Here is an 18,135-nt window from a genome sequence, read left to right on the forward strand (position 1 = left end):
TGTCAGTCGTAGACACTGTGTGAAGCAAAGATCGATAAAAAACCAGTGATATACTGCTAAAATATAAACTAACGATGATATTATATGGAAAAAACAGTACGTGTCTGCGGATTAGTCCATAAGCCATGGTGCGGCTGCACATGTGACATGTGCACGCTACGTCATCATTAATTCCTGATGACCTTGCTGACTCTCTCAAGCTATGGATCAATCACGAGCAAAGGCTATATAAACACACAGGATCATCACAACATCATCACACATCTAGCCATCCTAGACAAACACCCCTGAAGCACACGAACAAACAGATAGGCAAAGAACTCCCAGATCAGCTCTGCACAGATAAGTTTGAAGCGGCATCCTGCATCCATCGATAGATATCGACATGGCGCCGGCTCCCGCTCGAGCTATTGCAGTGGTGCTGCTCACGTTCGTCTGCTGTGGGTGCGCCATGGCCGCGGACCAAGCACCGGTCAAATGGCTGAGGGCGCACGCGACCTTCTACGGCGGCGCCGATGCCTCTGACACTATGGGTGGAGCATGCGGGTACGGTAATCTGTACTCGGCGGGGTACGGTACGCGGACGGCGGCGCTGAGCACGGTGCTGTTCAACGACGGTGCGGCATGTGGACAGTGCTACAAGATCGCATGCGACCGCAAGCTGGCAGACCCGATGTGGTGCAGACCAGGCGTCTCGGTGACGGTGACCGCCACGAACTTCTGCCCGCCTAACAACGCGCTTCCGAGCGACAACGGCGGCTGGTGCAACCCGCCGAGGCCACACTTTGACATGGCGCAACCGGCCTGGGAGAAGATCGGCGTTTACAAGGGCGGCATCATCCCCGTCATGTACCAGAGGTACGTAGGGCATGAGTTTTTCAAAGGAAGAACCAATTGTTTTTCTTGAAAGTAAAAATTGCTTAAATTTGGTATGAAATCGATTTTTCTGCAGGGTCCCATGCGTGAAGAAGGGTGGGGTGCGGCTGAAAATCGATGGTCATGATTACTTCAATCTAGTTACTGTGATGAACGTCGCAGCTGCCGGCTCAATTAAATCGATGGATGTCAAGAGCTCGGATTCAAATGATTGGATGCCAATGTCCCGTAACTGGGGTGCCAACTGGCACTCTCTAGCAAATCTTACTGGTAAAATGCTCTCATTCAGGCTGATTGACACAGAAGGACAGACAATCGAGTTAAAGAATATTGTGCCCGGTGGATGGAAGTTCGGACAAACATATGCAAGCAAACAACAGTTCAAGTGATCATTCTCCGGTGATCACTTTAGAATATGATTGGTTAATGAACATACCATCATACGTATATTGTAGCAATATTGTTCAATTTAATTTATTTGTGTCGTGGTGCTCAATTACATTAATTGATCCACTACTTTGTATATAAATTACATCGATTCATTTGATAAACACATGTAACATCCTTGTATGTGCTTAAGTTGTTCTAATTTTATATAAATTTGGATGGTGTCCACAAAGTACGATGACTACCGAGTTACATCTAATGTTTACTAGCTATACCCGCGCGGCGGCACGCCGCGCCCCGACGATACATAGTGTCTATAAGTGGTGTCTTTATTGTATGCAGTAAATTTCAAATGAAATTAACAGTACTGTATGGATAAAGCTATATTCTCAAAAAAAGAAAATAATATGCATAGAAGCAAACTGGGAGGCGAATTGAAAAACATGGTTTTATTCATCACATGGTCAATATATTTTGCAAAGTAGGAAGTACACATTGCCATTATCACACCAACAAGACCGAACACATTAGAGCCGTTCATAGCTTATACTCCCTCCATTCCAAAATATAGTGCACCCGCGCTTCCCGAGGTCCAACTTTAACCGTAAATTTAACCAACGAGACCAACTGCGGCGGGAGAAAAAATTATATAATTGAAAACTTCTTTCGAATACGAATTCACTGATATAATTTTTGCTCCCGCCGCAATCGGTCTTGGTAGTTAAATTTACGGTCAAAGTTGAAGCACATGGATAGAGGAAACACTACATTGTGGAATGGAGGGAGTATCATTCTAGTGAGACCTCCCAGGTGATTGGTGCGTGCGATGAAGTGGTAGCTTTTGCATATTCTTGCGTACGATCTTGTTGTGGCTTAGCATGGTTGCATGAGATTACTGAATCATCAATATGTGGGCGGTGAGGATACATATGCAATGGTATGATGCCTAAATTTGGTTGCATATCTTTGCCAAGACCTTAGTCCGTCTTGTGAGCTCATTTCGTTGAGTAATTATTTGCTAGTTGTTGCTGCTCCAAACGATAAGAACTGGTTTCTGTGCAAACTTGAAGTATGATGTATCAACCTTAGGGTGCATAATGGTTAAATTAGCTCATTTATGTTGAAGTTTCATTGTAAGACATGGGGGCAGTGTGATGTCGATGATTTATGTTGAGGTTCCATGTGTTGTAAAAGGAAGTCTCATGTATCAACTCTTTGATTGTTTGACTGGTTGCTAGTTTGGCCAATATTTTTTTGCTCAACTATTGAAGAACCATGGATCAAAAATTGGATTGGTCGGTCATATGGAAGCACAACTTTGTTTTCATATATATATGATCTTGTTTGAATACAACATGCCTTCCAAAATTTCTCCTCACATATGAAATTTAGCCGATAGAAACTGCATGGTGGATATGAAATTGACACAATAGGCTCATAACAGCCTATTAGAAACAACTAAATTAACCATGCATGTGAGCATGCCATATACTTGATTGAAGCAGGTCCTCAATTACTGATATACATTATAAATAAAATATTATTTTCATGACCATCAATCAGACTAAATAAATGGAGCAGGCCCTATGATGAAAAGGCGCGCTCTTTGCCTTCTCATATATTCTTTTATGATGGTACATAGTAATTTGTCAATAGAAAATGCAGCCTTCTGTAGTATCTTGACATAGACATTTATATCCGTCTATATATACAGAGCCATGTTAATTTAGAGACAAATCAGAACTTCTGCTTGGTTATGACAGAGTCAAATACTTTCCATACATGTAGACCGTGTGATCTCCAAAAGAATTATACACTGACACATAAGAGTTGGGAGATTCATTGTTAAAGAACTGAACTAACACTTGCTTAAAGCTCCAGCTACAGTTTGTATATTAGATGAGAGTTAAAGCTTCAACTTTGTAGTGGATCAAAGTCATCTAGAGAGAAGACCATTATTATCAACCATCTGTTTCCATCCAACACTCCCAAGCTATGTGAACTGTTACTGTTTCTGCCTTTCTTTCTGAATGTAAACAACCTACTATGTATGGCTATCTATATGACCTTGATGGAAAATACCAAAATAATAAAATTTGGAAGAAGGCAAACAAACGGTTGCAGGAAGCAAACTTTTACAAAAAGATGAAAATGCATACCCCTAGCAAATTTGGAAATCAAAAAATTCCGAAGGTAGCTCTAGTAAATTCAGGTTTAATTTCTTCAAAATAGATACTTCATGCTTGGGACCCTGTACTACTATGCAGCGAGACTGCACATTTACTGTTTATAATTTCAGAGATGTTGCCAACCCCATCAGGGCTAATGCAATTCTGTCAAGGGCAGATGGCAACAGCAGTGGTGTTTTGCTGCAGGGACTGGCATATCTGAGGAAGAACCAGTTATCGAAACTCGAACGATTCACATCATTCAAATTCTGCACAAATGTAACAATAAATTCCTTAGTATAAAATTGGAATTTCTCATTGATTCATCAATTCAGTTCTGGATGTTTATACAAAATTTGATCGAACAATTCCTAAACAAAGAGCCGTCATCGTGAAACTTTAGAAATACGGGATAAAGTTCAGGAAAAAGGCTTGGGAAGCTCACCGTGACGGTGCTCGTCCATGTTCATGGTGGACGTAGGCCATCATTGCAGTTTAAAGCCCAAAAATCAGACAGAATGACATGGCCCATCACCGCGGAGGAGCCTGCCACCGTGCTCATGGCCCATCACCGACGTAAGTCGTGGACGCTCGGTTCCTCCCGGCCCAGATCAACGCATGACAGAGTAGGAGACTTGCTTAAGAGCATCTCCAACAGCCGCGCAAAACTAACGCCGCGCCGCAAATTAGGCCGTTTTAGCGCGCGCGCAACACGGCGAGTCGCTCCAGCAGGCGCGCAAAAATGGTGCGCGCGCTATAACGGGTTGGGCGCGCGGTCGAAAACACTTAGCCGCACGGTGTATTTCGGACGCCAGCTACAGCGCGCGGCACACTCGAGCGCTCGCGCCGCACTCTTTCCTCTCCTCGTCCTACGCCCCGCGCGCGCCGGCGCCGGCGCCCTGCCACCCACCCATGGGCGCGCACACCGGCACCTCGCTCACCCCGCTGTACAGCCGCGACCCCCCCTCCCCGCCGCCGCCGCCGCCGGAAACCCTAGCGCGGGAAGCGCTGGCGTCGCCACCGCCGGAGCTCCGCCGAGCGTCGGCCTCGCGCGCAGCCTCTTCTTGCCGCCGCGGATGACCACGGCGCCGGGTGGCGTCGCGCCGGTGCCGTCCCGTGCCGCCGCCGCACCGTCGAAGAAGGTCCCCAATGCGGCGCGGACGAAGAAGGGCAAAATATCCGCGAAGAAAAACAAGGCGGCGGACGGCTCCGGCACCACGAAGGCGAGGGGAAAGAAGCTTGCAGGGCGTTCGACGGCCGCGGCGGCTTCCGAAGCGCCGGCGAGCTCACTCGTTGAGCCGGCCGCCGACGCGCACCACGTGTTCGACGAAATGCCCCCAAGGTGAAAAAATTTCCAACTTTTCTTTTCTTCTTATTATTTCAATGCATCATCATCACATATAGATAGCTTATTTGCATTGTTCAAAAAACTTTGTAGTCTCAACGATGATGCATACATGTCCACTATGGGTGTTGGGTCCAACAATTCGCATTGGTCTCAAACCAATGACACCCATTTCGAAGACCATGAGTTTGAGGTGGACGAGGAGGGTGAGGGAATTGTCGAGGCGCCGAAAGGAAGAGCGGGCAATTACTCAACCAACGATGACAAGTTACTATGCCATACTTATTTGCAAGTGTCGAGGGATCCATCCATTGGAGGTGATCAAAGTAGAGACGCGTATTGGGGGTGAATGAAAGAACACTTTGATGCTCACAACTTGAGTGGAATTGACCGCTCCGAGATATCACTTCGGTCCCGATGGTCGACAATCAACGCGGATTGTCAAAAGTGGGCGGCCGTACAAAAGGCAGTTGACAAGATTAACCCAAGTGGCACAAATGAGGATGATCGAGTAAGTGGCATCTCATATATGTTCATCATACTTGTTTTTGGTGACCGAAGTGCTAACTTGTTTTGTTTTTCTTGTAGAACAACATTGCACAAAACTTGTTCAAAGAAGAGACAAGGACAACCAAGAAGGGGAAGATCAAGAAAGGCAGGGTCTTTACCTTGCCTCATTGCTATGAAGTGTTAAAGGATGATGAGAAATGGAAGAAGCGTGTTGGTTTGGAGGATTTGCATTTGAGCAACAAACGGAAGCGAGCAATTGAGAATGATGATGATGATGAGGAGGATGATGCATCAAGTGATGACGGCAAGAGAAGCCCCACACCCAACTCGGTTTCATACTCGAAGCCAAAACGACCAGATGGGTGCAAGAAAGACAAAATCGAAAAGAAGAAGAGGAAAGGAGATGATGAGCTCAAAAATGCTATGGAAGCTATTGTGAAGGCAAGGGTCGAAGCCAATGAGGTGAGGAAAATGGTAAGGGACCAAGATGCCGTGGCCGAGGAGAGGAGGTTGGCGGCCGAGGAGAGAAGGATGGCGGCCGAGGAGAGAAAGGTGACTTTGGAGGAGAGGAAAGTGAGCAATGAGGAGCGAGCTAAGTTGTTGGAATGGGAGAAGCACTTGTTCTTCTTGGACACATCTAACCTCAATGCGGCGCAAAAAGAGTATGTCAATCTTGCCCAACAAGAAGTCTTGATCCAAAAAAGAGCCTTGGTTCGTGCAATGGGTGGCGGTGGCCCCAGCGCCATGGGTGGCGATGGCTTCGGCGCCATGGGTGGCGGTGGACTCGGCGCCATGGGAGGCATGGGTGGCTTCAGAGCCATGGGAGGCATGGGTGCACATCCGGCCGCCATGGGAGGCATGGGTGCACCTGCGGCCGCCATGGGAGTCATGGGTGCACATCTGGCCGCCATGGGAGGTATGGGTGCACCTCCGGCCGCCATGGGAGGCATGGGTGCACCTCCGGCCGCTATGGGAGGCATGGGTGGCTTTGGAGCACCCTCCGACGCTATGGCCGCCATGGGAGGCATGAGTTTTGCTTCTCTCATGGGAGGTATGGATGCACGTCCGGCCGCTACGGGTGCAATGTCTTTCGATGTGCCTTCTCACACACATTCCCATGAAGATGCCGTTGAAGATCTTGCCAACACCGTCGGAGCTTCACATGATGCGGTGCGTGATGCGGTGAGTGATGAGGAGAGGGAGGAAGATTCATCTTCGGAGGCGGAAGAGTCGTCTTCGAATGATGAGGACGAAGACGAAGACGAGGAAGATGAAGATTGATGTGTCTTTCATGTCTTGAACTTTTAGTTTGCATTTGAACTTGGTTGGATGAACTTGTGGGCATGATTTTGAACTTGTGGGCATGAACTTTTATTCATCAACTTGTTTGTGTCAAATTTCACATGTTCATTTTTGTCCAAAATATCATATATGCAAAATACCCAGCGAGTCGCGCGCGCTGTATTTTTGCGCTCTGCTGGAGCGGCGCGCGCGTGCTGCATTATAGCGCGGCTGCTGGAGCCAGCGCAGGCGGGCGTGCAAAACCAGCCACAGCGCGCGCGGTAAACAGGTTTTTTGTGCGCGGCGCTTTAGCGCGGCTGTTGAAGATGCTTTAAGAGATGGTGCGTACTCAAAGGCAGACATCGGCATTTGCACTTGCTTCACGACGATGTCCTTGTTGGCGGAGATGTATAGTCAAAGGATTCCTTGTGCATCCAAGCAAGATGGACGGCCGCTCTGCTCGGATGACGAAGAGTGGGGCCCCGCCGAGGATGGCCATGCCCACGGCGCCGTTGCCGTGGCCGGTCGGGAGGCAGAGTGCAATCGTGTTACCGACGTCCTGTTTGTCCACGAACTACGCGAGAAACGTGTGTCCTGAGCACGCGAGCCCCACCCAGGATGTCCAAACCGTGCCAGAACGCCGCAGCTTGGCCACAGAGCTCGTCGCCGTGTCGATCCTTTTGGTCCCGGCATAGCCTTGCACGTGCCAGCGGACCGGTTATGCAGCACAATAGCGGGTGACAGCCAAAGCGCCCACGCATCACACGTATCTTCACTTTTTCAGTCATAGCACGCAAGCCCCGCGTGCGAGTGCGACGCACCTGGCCAAGAGAGCAAGCAGGAAGCGGCCGTCATGTCCTCCGCTTACCGCCCTATAGCTTACACAGAGGTGGCGCGATAGGGAGCTCAGGCGCGTGCCGACATCGGTGCTAGGCTAGCCGAAGCAGCAGTTTCCCACGACGATGACGGGGGACTGAGGGCTTCGGTGGCCTGGACGCGTGCAATAATGCAATATCAACACATGGGCGGCGCCAGATGCCTTCAGGTGTCGACCATGAGGTGCGCCTGGGAGACACGGGACAGGCGGGCGCCGGCAGCCTGTGCGGGGGCGATCTAGAGGCGCGGCGGGCTGGACGTGCTTGAGGTCAAGAGCACCGGCTCACGGGCCTGCACGACGGCGGGAGAACCAACAACGGCACCAGGGACGACGTGTGGATGCGGCCTGAGTTCTTCCTCCCGCATAGAGGCACCTCCGCCATCACTTTCCCTCCTCGGTCGTGGTCTTCGCGCACACCTCCTGTGCATCACTACCTTGGCCATGCGGAGGAGAGATGGGGAGCCGCCGCCGGGAGATGAGATGAAGGCCGGCGCCGGGAGCGGAGATGCGTTGGGGGCTCCAGCGAGGGACAGGAGCGCTGCCCCACTGCTCGAGAATTGTTGTGATGCAGGCGGGAGAAGGGGGTGTCTTTTATAGGCTCATACGGCGGCCAAGCGGTGGTGAGTCGTACACGGAGCTTCGATGGAACTCTCCAGAAGAAACCGGAGAGATCAGGATGGCTCAGCGGCAGAACGCAAAGTTGACCCGGAATGAAATCTGAAGGAAATATCTTGATTCAACGGCAAAAACGGCAGCGATAGAACACATCAGTAACATCTAGACAGGACGGTCGAAGCGGCACCGCTGTTCAGAACGTAGGACGACACCGCCTACGCAAACAGTACATGAGCCGATCCACATGCAGTGAAAAAAATGCTAAATGAACCAAACGAATCATCAAATCAGTTCAAAAAAAATTGAAACTAAACACCGAATCCACAAAGCGTTTGTACACACCCCCGTACCAAAATAATACCACGCGGCACATGGACGATTCACCATGGGTCACTTTCGTACAAGTGTTTGAATCTCAGCGCGAAAACTTTGCCTGGAATAGAGGCTTGGGTATTATGTATACTGGTGGAACCGACATCTAACAATATAAGGCAAGTGGTTGCATGCATAATAACAATGCAAAGGTCCGGGTCAACCCTCTTTCCAAAAAACAATATAACACAATAGTCTTTAGACATTTAGACATTTACAAAACAATTTACATACACTAATCAAGGGAAGGCAATAGAATGGGATCGGTTGATAAAAAATTAGTTTGTGTTTGCTAATGTCTTTGAGTCTAAGTTCTCGCTTTTCTTTTCTTTTAGTTCAATACATGTAATATGTTGTCCACGAAAAGCATAATACAACAGAAAAATTAGTGCTAGAAAATACGAAAGAAAGAAAATCATCTGACCGTCGATATAAGGAATTGTCTTTTCTCTAGTAAGTACATGATCGTCAGATCACCATAAATATGCCACACATATCTCATCCTTTAGATCACCATAATTGTGCTTAAAAAAATCCCAATCACTCGTTCTAAATATATGCTATCTGTGGTACCTCCCTCCAATCTCTGTGCAATGTCTCTTAGCAGAACTTTGGGGTTCGATATTTGTCCTTGGTGTCCAAGGTGGTCAAATGCAATTGTGCCCTCCTGACCAACCAAAAGCAGGAAAAAAGAACCACATATAGCCTTTCATTATATGTTAATTAGAGAAAGTCCTTTGTATGTAAAGATGGCTACCGATTTCCCATTGTTTTACTCCAAACTTCATGGTGTTAATGATTTAAGTGTGCACGGGAGATAAAAATCAGCTAAAAAACCTACAAGGAAACACAAAATCAAAACAAAATATTATTGATTCATCAAGTTTTGTAATCAAGTTCATCTCAAGTTAGTTTGAAAGTTGCAACAAAGGAAATGATTGGTGACCCCCTAAAATTGCCATGAAGAGAAGTGTTGGCCAAGTGAAGGACTTAGATTTTTCTATTTTGGTGATCCAATCACATTGAGTTCATAGGCAATGCTGATATTGTCAAAAGAGGAATGAGGTTGCTAGGCTAAGTTTATCTCTCCATGTGCTTAAAGATCAACTCCAGAGCCCTCAAAAGTCTCCATTTCTCCAGTATATCTACCTACTTTCATTCCTTTTGATCCTCCAAAAGGTTATCCGGATATAGCCATTGCAGAAACCCCGTTCCTCAGAGTTCTTGAACAAGTCTGTCCGGAACAGCCGAAGCACTCTGCTCCCATATATGTTCAGTCTTCGAAATTTCCAGATAGCTTCTCTCATGATTTCTGAATATTCCAGAGATGTCCACATGTGTAAGGTTGGTCAGTCAGAGCCTCTGAACAACCTCGTTCGGATCTTTCGAGTAGTTTGAAAGTTTCCACCTTTAGCACCGTTCGATGATTCCAAGCTGATCACTCTAAGCTTCGGAGCAGTAATAAAAAGTGTGTAATGGTCATATTTCCAGTCCTGCCTATTCAAACCCCCACCTATCCCATCAGTTCACTAGAAGCAAACTCCACTCTCATCATATTTTCTAAGATATAACCACCTTCTTGTGTCAAGCTCACAGGGTTTTCTACTCCAACAATCAAGCCAAACCTTTGATCTCTAATGCCCTCTTTGTTTTCCTTTCCCACCTCTCCAATCTGACTCTATATATTGAGAGAGTTTTGAGTGTGGAGGAGATTATCTGTTGAAGCACAAGTTCAAGGATTCTTCAACAAACAAAATCAATCTTGTTAACTCGAGGATGTGCGCCTGCTAGATCAAGTAGAGAAGCCTTCAAGGTGTGATGTAACCAAGAAGTTCGTACGGCCTTGGAGATTGCCTGCTTCATGAAGATCTACCCTGAGTGAGGCTAGACCATCATGGTTGTATGCAATGATGGCATAGATTGGTTGCTCCTTTTGTGGACCCATTTTGGGGGATAGTCCATTGTGAGATCATTCCTTTGTGAAACTCGTAACTGGGATCTTTGTCATCCTAGAACCTTAGTGATTTAAATCCTTCATCAACATGGAGTAGGATAGAGACGATGAAAGGATCGATATGGTTGACTAGAGGGGGGTTAATAGGCAACTACCAATTTTTTAGCTTTTCTTTACCAAATTAAACTTTGCATCAAAGTAGGTTGTCTAGATGTGCAACTAGGTGAACAACCTATATGATGCAATAACAACAAGCATACAAGCAAGCAAGAGAAGTAACACTACAAGGCTTGCACAAGTAAAGGTAAGAGATAACCAAGAGTGTATCCGGTGAAGACGAGGATGTGTTACCGAAGTTCCTTCCTTTTGAGGAGAAGTACGTCTCCGTTAGAGCGGTGTGGAGGCACAATGCTCCCCAAGAAGCCACTAGGGCCACCGTATTCTCCTCACGCCCTCACACAATGCGAGATGCCGTGATTCCACTATTGGTGCCCTTGAAGGCGGCGACCGAACCTTTACAAACAAGGTTGGGGCAATCTCCACAACTTAATCGGAGGCTCCCAACAAAACCACGAAGCTTCACCACAATGGACTATGGCTCCATGGTGACCTCAACCGTCTAGGGTGCTCAAACACCCAAGAGTAACAAGATCCGCTAGGGATGAGTGGGGGAATCAAAAATCCCTTGATGGAAGTGTAGATCGGGGCCTTCTCAACCACTCCCGAGCAAATCAACAAGTTTGATTGGCTAGAGAGTTAGATCGGGCGAAGATGGAGCTTGGAGCATTTAATGGAGCTTGAGCAATAAATGGAGCTTGGGGGAGAAAGAGGTAGGTCAAAGAGAAGAAGGGGACTCCCTTTTATAGTGGGGGCAACAATCCAACCGTTGCCCCCCACCAACCAGCCCCGCACAGGGCGGTACTACCGCTGAGAGGGGGCGGTACTACCGCCAGGATAGCGGTACTGCCGCGCCAGCCAGCGGCACTGCCACGCAGAGGAGACTAGTAGGGAAAGGACCCAAACGCGGTACTACCGCGGTGGTAGGGGCGGTACTACCGCTCCTGGAACGGTACTACCGTCTCTACAACCGCAACTAGTGCCGCAAAACCCGACATGAGAAAAAGACCCCTCGAGTCGAGGCGGTAGGAGCCACATAACCCAGCGGTACTATGGCAGCGGGGTCACGGGCGGTACTACCGCCGTGGAGCGGTACTGCCGCTTGTGACCCTTCGGCCGTACTACCGCTGGCAGTGCGGTACTACCGCTGGGGCACATAAGAGAGAGAGAGAGAATCTCTCCAAGGATGCTGAGGACGAGGCGGAGGTGCCATGCACCCCAGCGGTACTACTGCTGTGGAGCCACGGGCGGTACTACCGCTGTGGAGCGGTACTACCGCTTGTGGCTCCTCAGCGGTACTACCGCTTGGACCCAGACAGGACAAGGAAGAGAGGAGAGAACTTTTCAATGGAATGGAAAAGATCGGAGGGTGAGAAGCTGATGTGTACGTGATGATTCCATCCATGCAATACCCCAGCGGACCCCCTCTTGATAGTACGGTGCCCTCTACGCAACTAGTCCACCGAGAAAGAAACGAAAGAGCTACACCGTCTTGAAATACACTCCGAGGGGAAGAAAGCGTCTCGTGCCAGGGGAGAATCTGTGAATTATTCAAAGCACAAGATTAGTCCGCAAACATGTTGTCATCAATCACCAAAACTACCTTGAGAGAGATATGCCGTAACAGACGACATTTCGAACCATTGGAAAAATCTTCATCAATCCACCCGTATTTGCATTCCTCTAACCCTATCCCTACTTGTACCTGTGCAAGTTGTTGTTTTCTGTTCCTCTACTCAACTCTACTAAACTTGATGTGTAGGGTGTTCATTAGGCTACTGACAAAAAAGTTGAGGATTTCCAAGGAAACTTAAAATTGGGAGGAGAGTCCATTTGATAAGCTTTTTGTCCATTCACCACCACCCCATGTAGACTATACTAAACGGTCCTACTATCGCTCAAACTGATCGGTCACCATCTCTATGCCTCACAAGTCATGCAGGTGTTACCACAATGAGTGGGCCAAGCTATCAAGGACCCATATCCATTCTACCTTTGAACCATCTAACTAAAGACTAGTTATTAGCTCTAAATCATCTTTGCAAACAAACAAAATGTACCCTTATTAGATGTTTTGAAATATACTAATTACCAGTAAAATTCTGATATTTTAATTTAGAAGTGAAATAAATACTGAAACTTTACCAAAAGTACTCATATTCCAACCAGGCCATGACTATATAATTTGCTCCATCTGCACCTTCATTTTCCCTTTCCCTCTTTCCAACAAAGGTTAACAACTGGTGGCGGGACGAATTGACACTAGTGTAGTGACAAGTGGAGATGACGTGTGCTCATTTTCAGTGGTAAAGTTGTAGTTATTTTTTAACAATGTAAGAGATTTGCATGTATATTCAGAAATAAGATGATATAACGCCATACCTACATGACTCGACTTGAAATCTAATTGACATAAGGACCATCAACCCAAAAATTAGCGATCCTAGAAGCTGAAAACAAACCAGACCTAGATTTGAGCAAAAGATACAACACAAGACGTGAAAGTGAGAACCATGCATTACAAAGCTCGAGATCTTCCACAACAACATGAACTGAACTCGACTATGATGATGACGGCTGCAGTTGAAGCATAAACATTACATGGACATAGGCCACTAGTCTTGACCCAAACCACTTGCACTAGTACCCACCCAAAGCCGCTGAAGACGCCCCCACACGGGCCATAAAAGGGGGCTATGGAGGTGGACAGACAAAAACTCCGGGGAAATAGATCAAATGGCGTGTGTGAGCACCGAGGACGAAGCTAACCACAACCTAGGGAAGTAGGGGATGCATCCCCAAGCACCATGAGCCAAAATGCTAGCGCCGCCCAAAACCACGACCAAGCAACACAAAACCATCACACTACTCATGGCAGATTCCAACTTAGCCAATGTGACATATTCCATTCACACGTTAAACACGATATGTGGATAGATGTTCACTTGTTACCTCGGCACCTCACCCACCCTCTCGGCGTGAACACTACTACAAATGTGAATAGCTCTGACCGACCAAATGTAGTCATCACTGACGCACTTGAGGCCTGATAGTGCCTTAGTGATGACTTTATCATCACATACGGGTCGATTGATTAGTGCTAACATCCACAAGGGCGCCAAGTAGATCCTTGTCACTAACCATCCTTAGCGATACGTCCGGTTAGTGATGGAAATTTTGGCTGGTAGCTTTGCGGTTGCACTTCTAGTAGTCCGGCAAGACTACTACTAGTAGTGCAGCCCCATGCTTCACAACAATACAAATTAAGAGCATCACATATAGATACTTTCAATATTCCATTTAGTATGCACATTAAAAAAACCTTTTACATTGTGGTTCATGGCATACACATATATTTCATTGGGTAACCTCAGATACAAACAATGAATTCTGGGGAATGGATATTCTCTAAGTTCATTCCAGGAAATGGATATTTTTCTAAGTGCACTCAAACTTTAGAACCGCAAGTTTCCATCACTTCTCTTATTATTTACAAAGTGTGTTTCAAGAGCATACCCTCAACAATGAATCGGTATCTTGTTTGATGCATCAACTTATTCTATTCTCAATCTGCCAATCTCATCGTCCTTCTTTTGGGTTGCTACTTGCAGGTCCTCTATGTTCTGTTCAAGTTTCGTGCCGCTCCATTAGCTTGTGTTGCTTCCACTTCTTTTATGCTGAAGATTTCGTGCTACTGCGGTAGCTTGTGTCGCCTTCATTGTTTTATCTACAAGAGTAACGTGTTCTCTTTGTCTTCCATGTTGCATTTTGTATAGTGCACCATAAATCGAGAAGCATCAGCGGTGTGACATTTCTGTTGAACTATACAAGACCCTTTTCTAAAAGATAAGTTTTTGTACAATACACATAAATGTCACAATAGCAATGAGGTGAATAGTGTCTCCCTATTTGCAAAAAAGGTAAAATATACACAAATAGAAGACAACACCAATTCCTTTATCAATTAGTCTAGCTAAACAATGCCCCAGCAACTCGAGGGAATGAAATATAGCACTCTCTCCAGCAGGGATTTTCCAAAAAGAAAGTAGTGGGCCATAACAGAGCAGACCATGTTGGTTTTGTCCATGTTGCTCATGGGAGAAAATAAACAATATGATCTTTTTGCGTACTACGATAGAAATATATTTGTTAGAAAAAGGTGTGCTCACATCAGGTGGAAGGAAATAAGGTAAAAGGATTTTTTTACTAATATATTCAAACAATGTGGGAGGAGATAATGGGACTATGACAAATAAAAGTGCAATATACAAGCATGCATGTTAAAATTCTAAAACATTGATAGGAACATTTTTCAAATTTAGAACTGTGAGCAGAACAACATTTGAACAAATAGCACAATAACATAGCAATGGAATATTCTTATAATTTAGTACTCTTAGCACAATGACATTTAAACATATAACACAACAATAACATACCAATTGGACATTTTTTTGTAAGACATAGTAATTGTAATATGTGTTGGAGAACGTTGCAGAAAACAAAAATTTTCCTACTCGTTTCACCAAGATCCATCTAGGAGTTCATCTAGCAACGAGTGATTAGATGCATCTACGTACCTTGTAGATCGCGAGTGGAAGCGTTCAAAGAACGGGGATGATGTAGTCGAACACGACGTGATTCAAATCACCGATGATCAAGCACCGAACGGACGGTGCCTCCGCGTTCAACACACGTACGGAACGGATGACGTCTCCTCCTTTCTTTATCCAGCAAGGGGGGAAGATAGGTTGATGAAGATCCAGCAGCACGACGGCGTGGTGGTGGATGCAGGGCGTCACAGTAGCAGGGCTTCGCCTATACTATGAGAGAGAGACGTAACGGGGAGAGAGAGGAAGCACCAAAGGCTGAGGTATGAAATCCCTCCTCTCCCCCACTATATATAGTGTTGGAAATATGCCCTAGAGGCAATAATAAAAGCATTATTATTATATTTCTTTGTTCATGATAATTGTCTTTATTCATGCTATAACTGTATTATCCGGAAATCGTAATACACGTGTGAATACATAGACCATAATATGTCCCTAGTAAGCCTCTAGTTGACTAGCTCGTTGATCAACAGATAGTCATGATTTCCTGGCTATGGACATTGGATGTCATTGATAATGGGATCACATCATTAGGAGAATGATGTGATGGACAAGACCCAATCCTAAGCATAGTGCAAAGATCGTGTAGTTCGTTTGCTAGAGCTTTTCCAATGTCAAGTATCTTTTCCTTTGACCATGAGATCGTGTAACTCCCGGATACCGTAGGAGTGCTTTGGGTGTATCAAACGTCACAACGTAACTGGGTGACTATAAAGGTGCATTACAGGTATCTCCGAAAGTGTCTGTTGGGTTGACACGGATCGAGACTGGGATTTGTCACTCTGGATAACGGAGAGGTATCACTGGGCCCACTCGATAATGCATCATCATTATGAGCTCAAGGTGACCAAGTGGTTGATCACGGGATCATGCATTACGGTACGAGTAAAGTGACTTGCCTTGCCGGTAACGAGATTGAACAAGGTATTGGGATACCGACGATCGAGTCTCGGGCAAGTAACATACCGATTGACAAAGGGAATTGTATACGGGGTTGATTAATCCTCGACATCGTGGTTCATCCGATGAGATCATCGTGGAGCATGTGGGAGCCATCATGGGTATCCAGATCCCGCTGTTGGTTATTGACCGGAGAGTCGTCTCGGTCATGTCTGCTTGTCTCCCGAACCCGTAGGGTCTACACACTTAAGGTTCGGTGACGCTAGGGTTATGAAGATATGAATATGCAGTAACCCGAATGTTGTTCGGAGTCCCGGATGAGATCCCGGACGTCACGAGGAGTTCCGGAATGGTCCGGAGGTAAAGAATTATATATAGGAAGTGCTGTTTCGGCCATCGGGACAAGTTTCGGGGTTATCGGTATTGTACCGGGACCACCGGAGGGGTCCCGGGGGCCCACCGGGTGGGGCCACCTGTCCTGGGGGGCCACATGGGCTGTAGGGGGTGCGCCTTGGCCTTCATGGGCCAAGGGCACCAGCCCTACTAGGCCCATGCGCCTAGGGTTTCCACCACGGAGGAGTCCAAGTGGTGGAAGGCACCCCGAGGTGCCTTGGGGGGGAGGGAAACCCTCCCCTGGCCGCCGCACCTAGGAGATTGGATCTCCTAGGCTGCGCACCACCCCCCCTTGGCCCTCCTATATATAGTGGGGGAGAGGAGGGATTTCATACCTCAGCCTTTGGTGCTTCCTCTCTCCCCGTTACGTCTCTCTCTCGTAGTATAGGCGAAGCCCTGCTACTGTGACACCCTGCATCCACCACCACGCCGTCGTGCTGCTGGATCTTCATCAACCTCTCTTCCCCCCTTGCTGGATCAAGAAAGGAGGAGACGTCATCCGTTCCGTACGTGTGTTGAACGCGGAGGCACCGTCCGTTCGGTGCTTGATCATCGGTGATTTGAATCACGTCGTGTTCGACTACATCATCCCCGTTCTTTGAACGCTTCCGCTCGCGATCTACAAGGTACGTAGATGCATCTAATCACTCGTTGCTAGATGAACTCCTAGATGGATCTTGGTGAAACGAGTAGGAAATTTTTTGTTTTCTGCAACGTTCTCCAACAGTGGCATCATGAGCTAGGTCTATGCGTAGTTCTCTTGCACGAGTAGAACACAAAGTAGTTGTGGGCGTTGATTTTGTTCAATATACTTGCCGTTACTAGTCTTATCTTGATTCGGCGGCATCGTGGGATGAAGCGGCCCGGACCGACCTTACACGTACTCTTACGTGAGACAGGTTCCACCGACTGATATGCACTAGTTGCATAAGGTGGCCAGCGGGTGTCTGTCTCTCCTACTTTAGTCGGATCGGATTTGATGAAAAGGGTCCTTATGAAGGGTAAATAGCAATTGGCATATCACGTTGTGGTCTTTGCGTAGGTAAGAAACGTTCTTGCTAGAAACCCATAGCAGCCACGTAAAACATGCAAACAACAATTAGAGGACGTCTAACTTGTTTTTGCAGGGTATGCTATGTGATGTGATATGGCCAAAAGGATGTGATGAATGATATATGTGATGTATGAGATTGATCATGTTCTTGTACAAGGAATCACGACTTATATGTCGATGAGTATGACGATCTACAAGGATGATCATGGAGCCCCAAGATGGAGATCAAAGGAGCTATGTGATATTGGCCATATCATGTCACTATTATTATTTGATTACATGTGATGTTTATCATGTTTTGCATCTTGTTTACTTAAAACGACGGTAGTAAATAAGATGATCCCTTACAACAATTTCAAGAAGTGTTCTCCCCTAACTGTGCACCGTTGCTACAGTTCGTCGCTTCGAAGCACCACGTGTTAATCGGGTGTGATAGATCCTTTCGTTCACATACAACGGGTGTAAGAAGTTTTACACATGCAAAAACACTTAGGGTTAACTTGACGATCCTAAGCATGTGAAGACATGGCCTCGGAACACAGAGACCAAAAGGTCGAACACGAGTCGTATGGAAGATACGATCAACATGGAGATGTTCACCGACGATGACTAGTCCGTCTCACGTGTTAATCGGACACGGATTAGTTGACTTGGATCGTGTAACACTTAGATG

At 46.7% G+C, this 18,135-nt stretch overlaps 1 protein-coding gene and 1 pseudogene across 1 annotated transcript; both read left to right on the forward strand.

Annotated features, from left to right (window-relative positions):
* Positions 1 to 273: 273 nt before the first annotated feature.
* LOC125548221 (expansin-A24) lies at positions 274 to 1,474 on the forward strand. Its single transcript, XM_048711882.2, has 2 exons — positions 274 to 858; positions 953 to 1,474. The coding sequence occupies exons 1-2, from the start codon at positions 386 to 388 to the stop codon at positions 1,263 to 1,265; spliced, it is 786 nt and encodes a 261-aa protein (XP_048567839.2). The 5' UTR covers positions 274 to 385; the 3' UTR covers positions 1,266 to 1,474.
* A 2,475-nt stretch (positions 1,475 to 3,949) lies between these two features.
* Positions 3,950 to 4,777, forward strand: LOC147979047 (uncharacterized; annotated as a pseudogene).
* The last annotated feature ends 13,358 nt before the right edge of the window (positions 4,778 to 18,135 follow it).

This window comes from Triticum urartu, chromosome 3A (genome assembly GCF_056163025.1).
Source record: "Triticum urartu cultivar PI428250 chromosome 3A, HENAU_Tu73, whole genome shotgun sequence".
Classification (NCBI taxonomy): domain Eukaryota; kingdom Viridiplantae; phylum Streptophyta; class Magnoliopsida; order Poales; family Poaceae; genus Triticum; species Triticum urartu.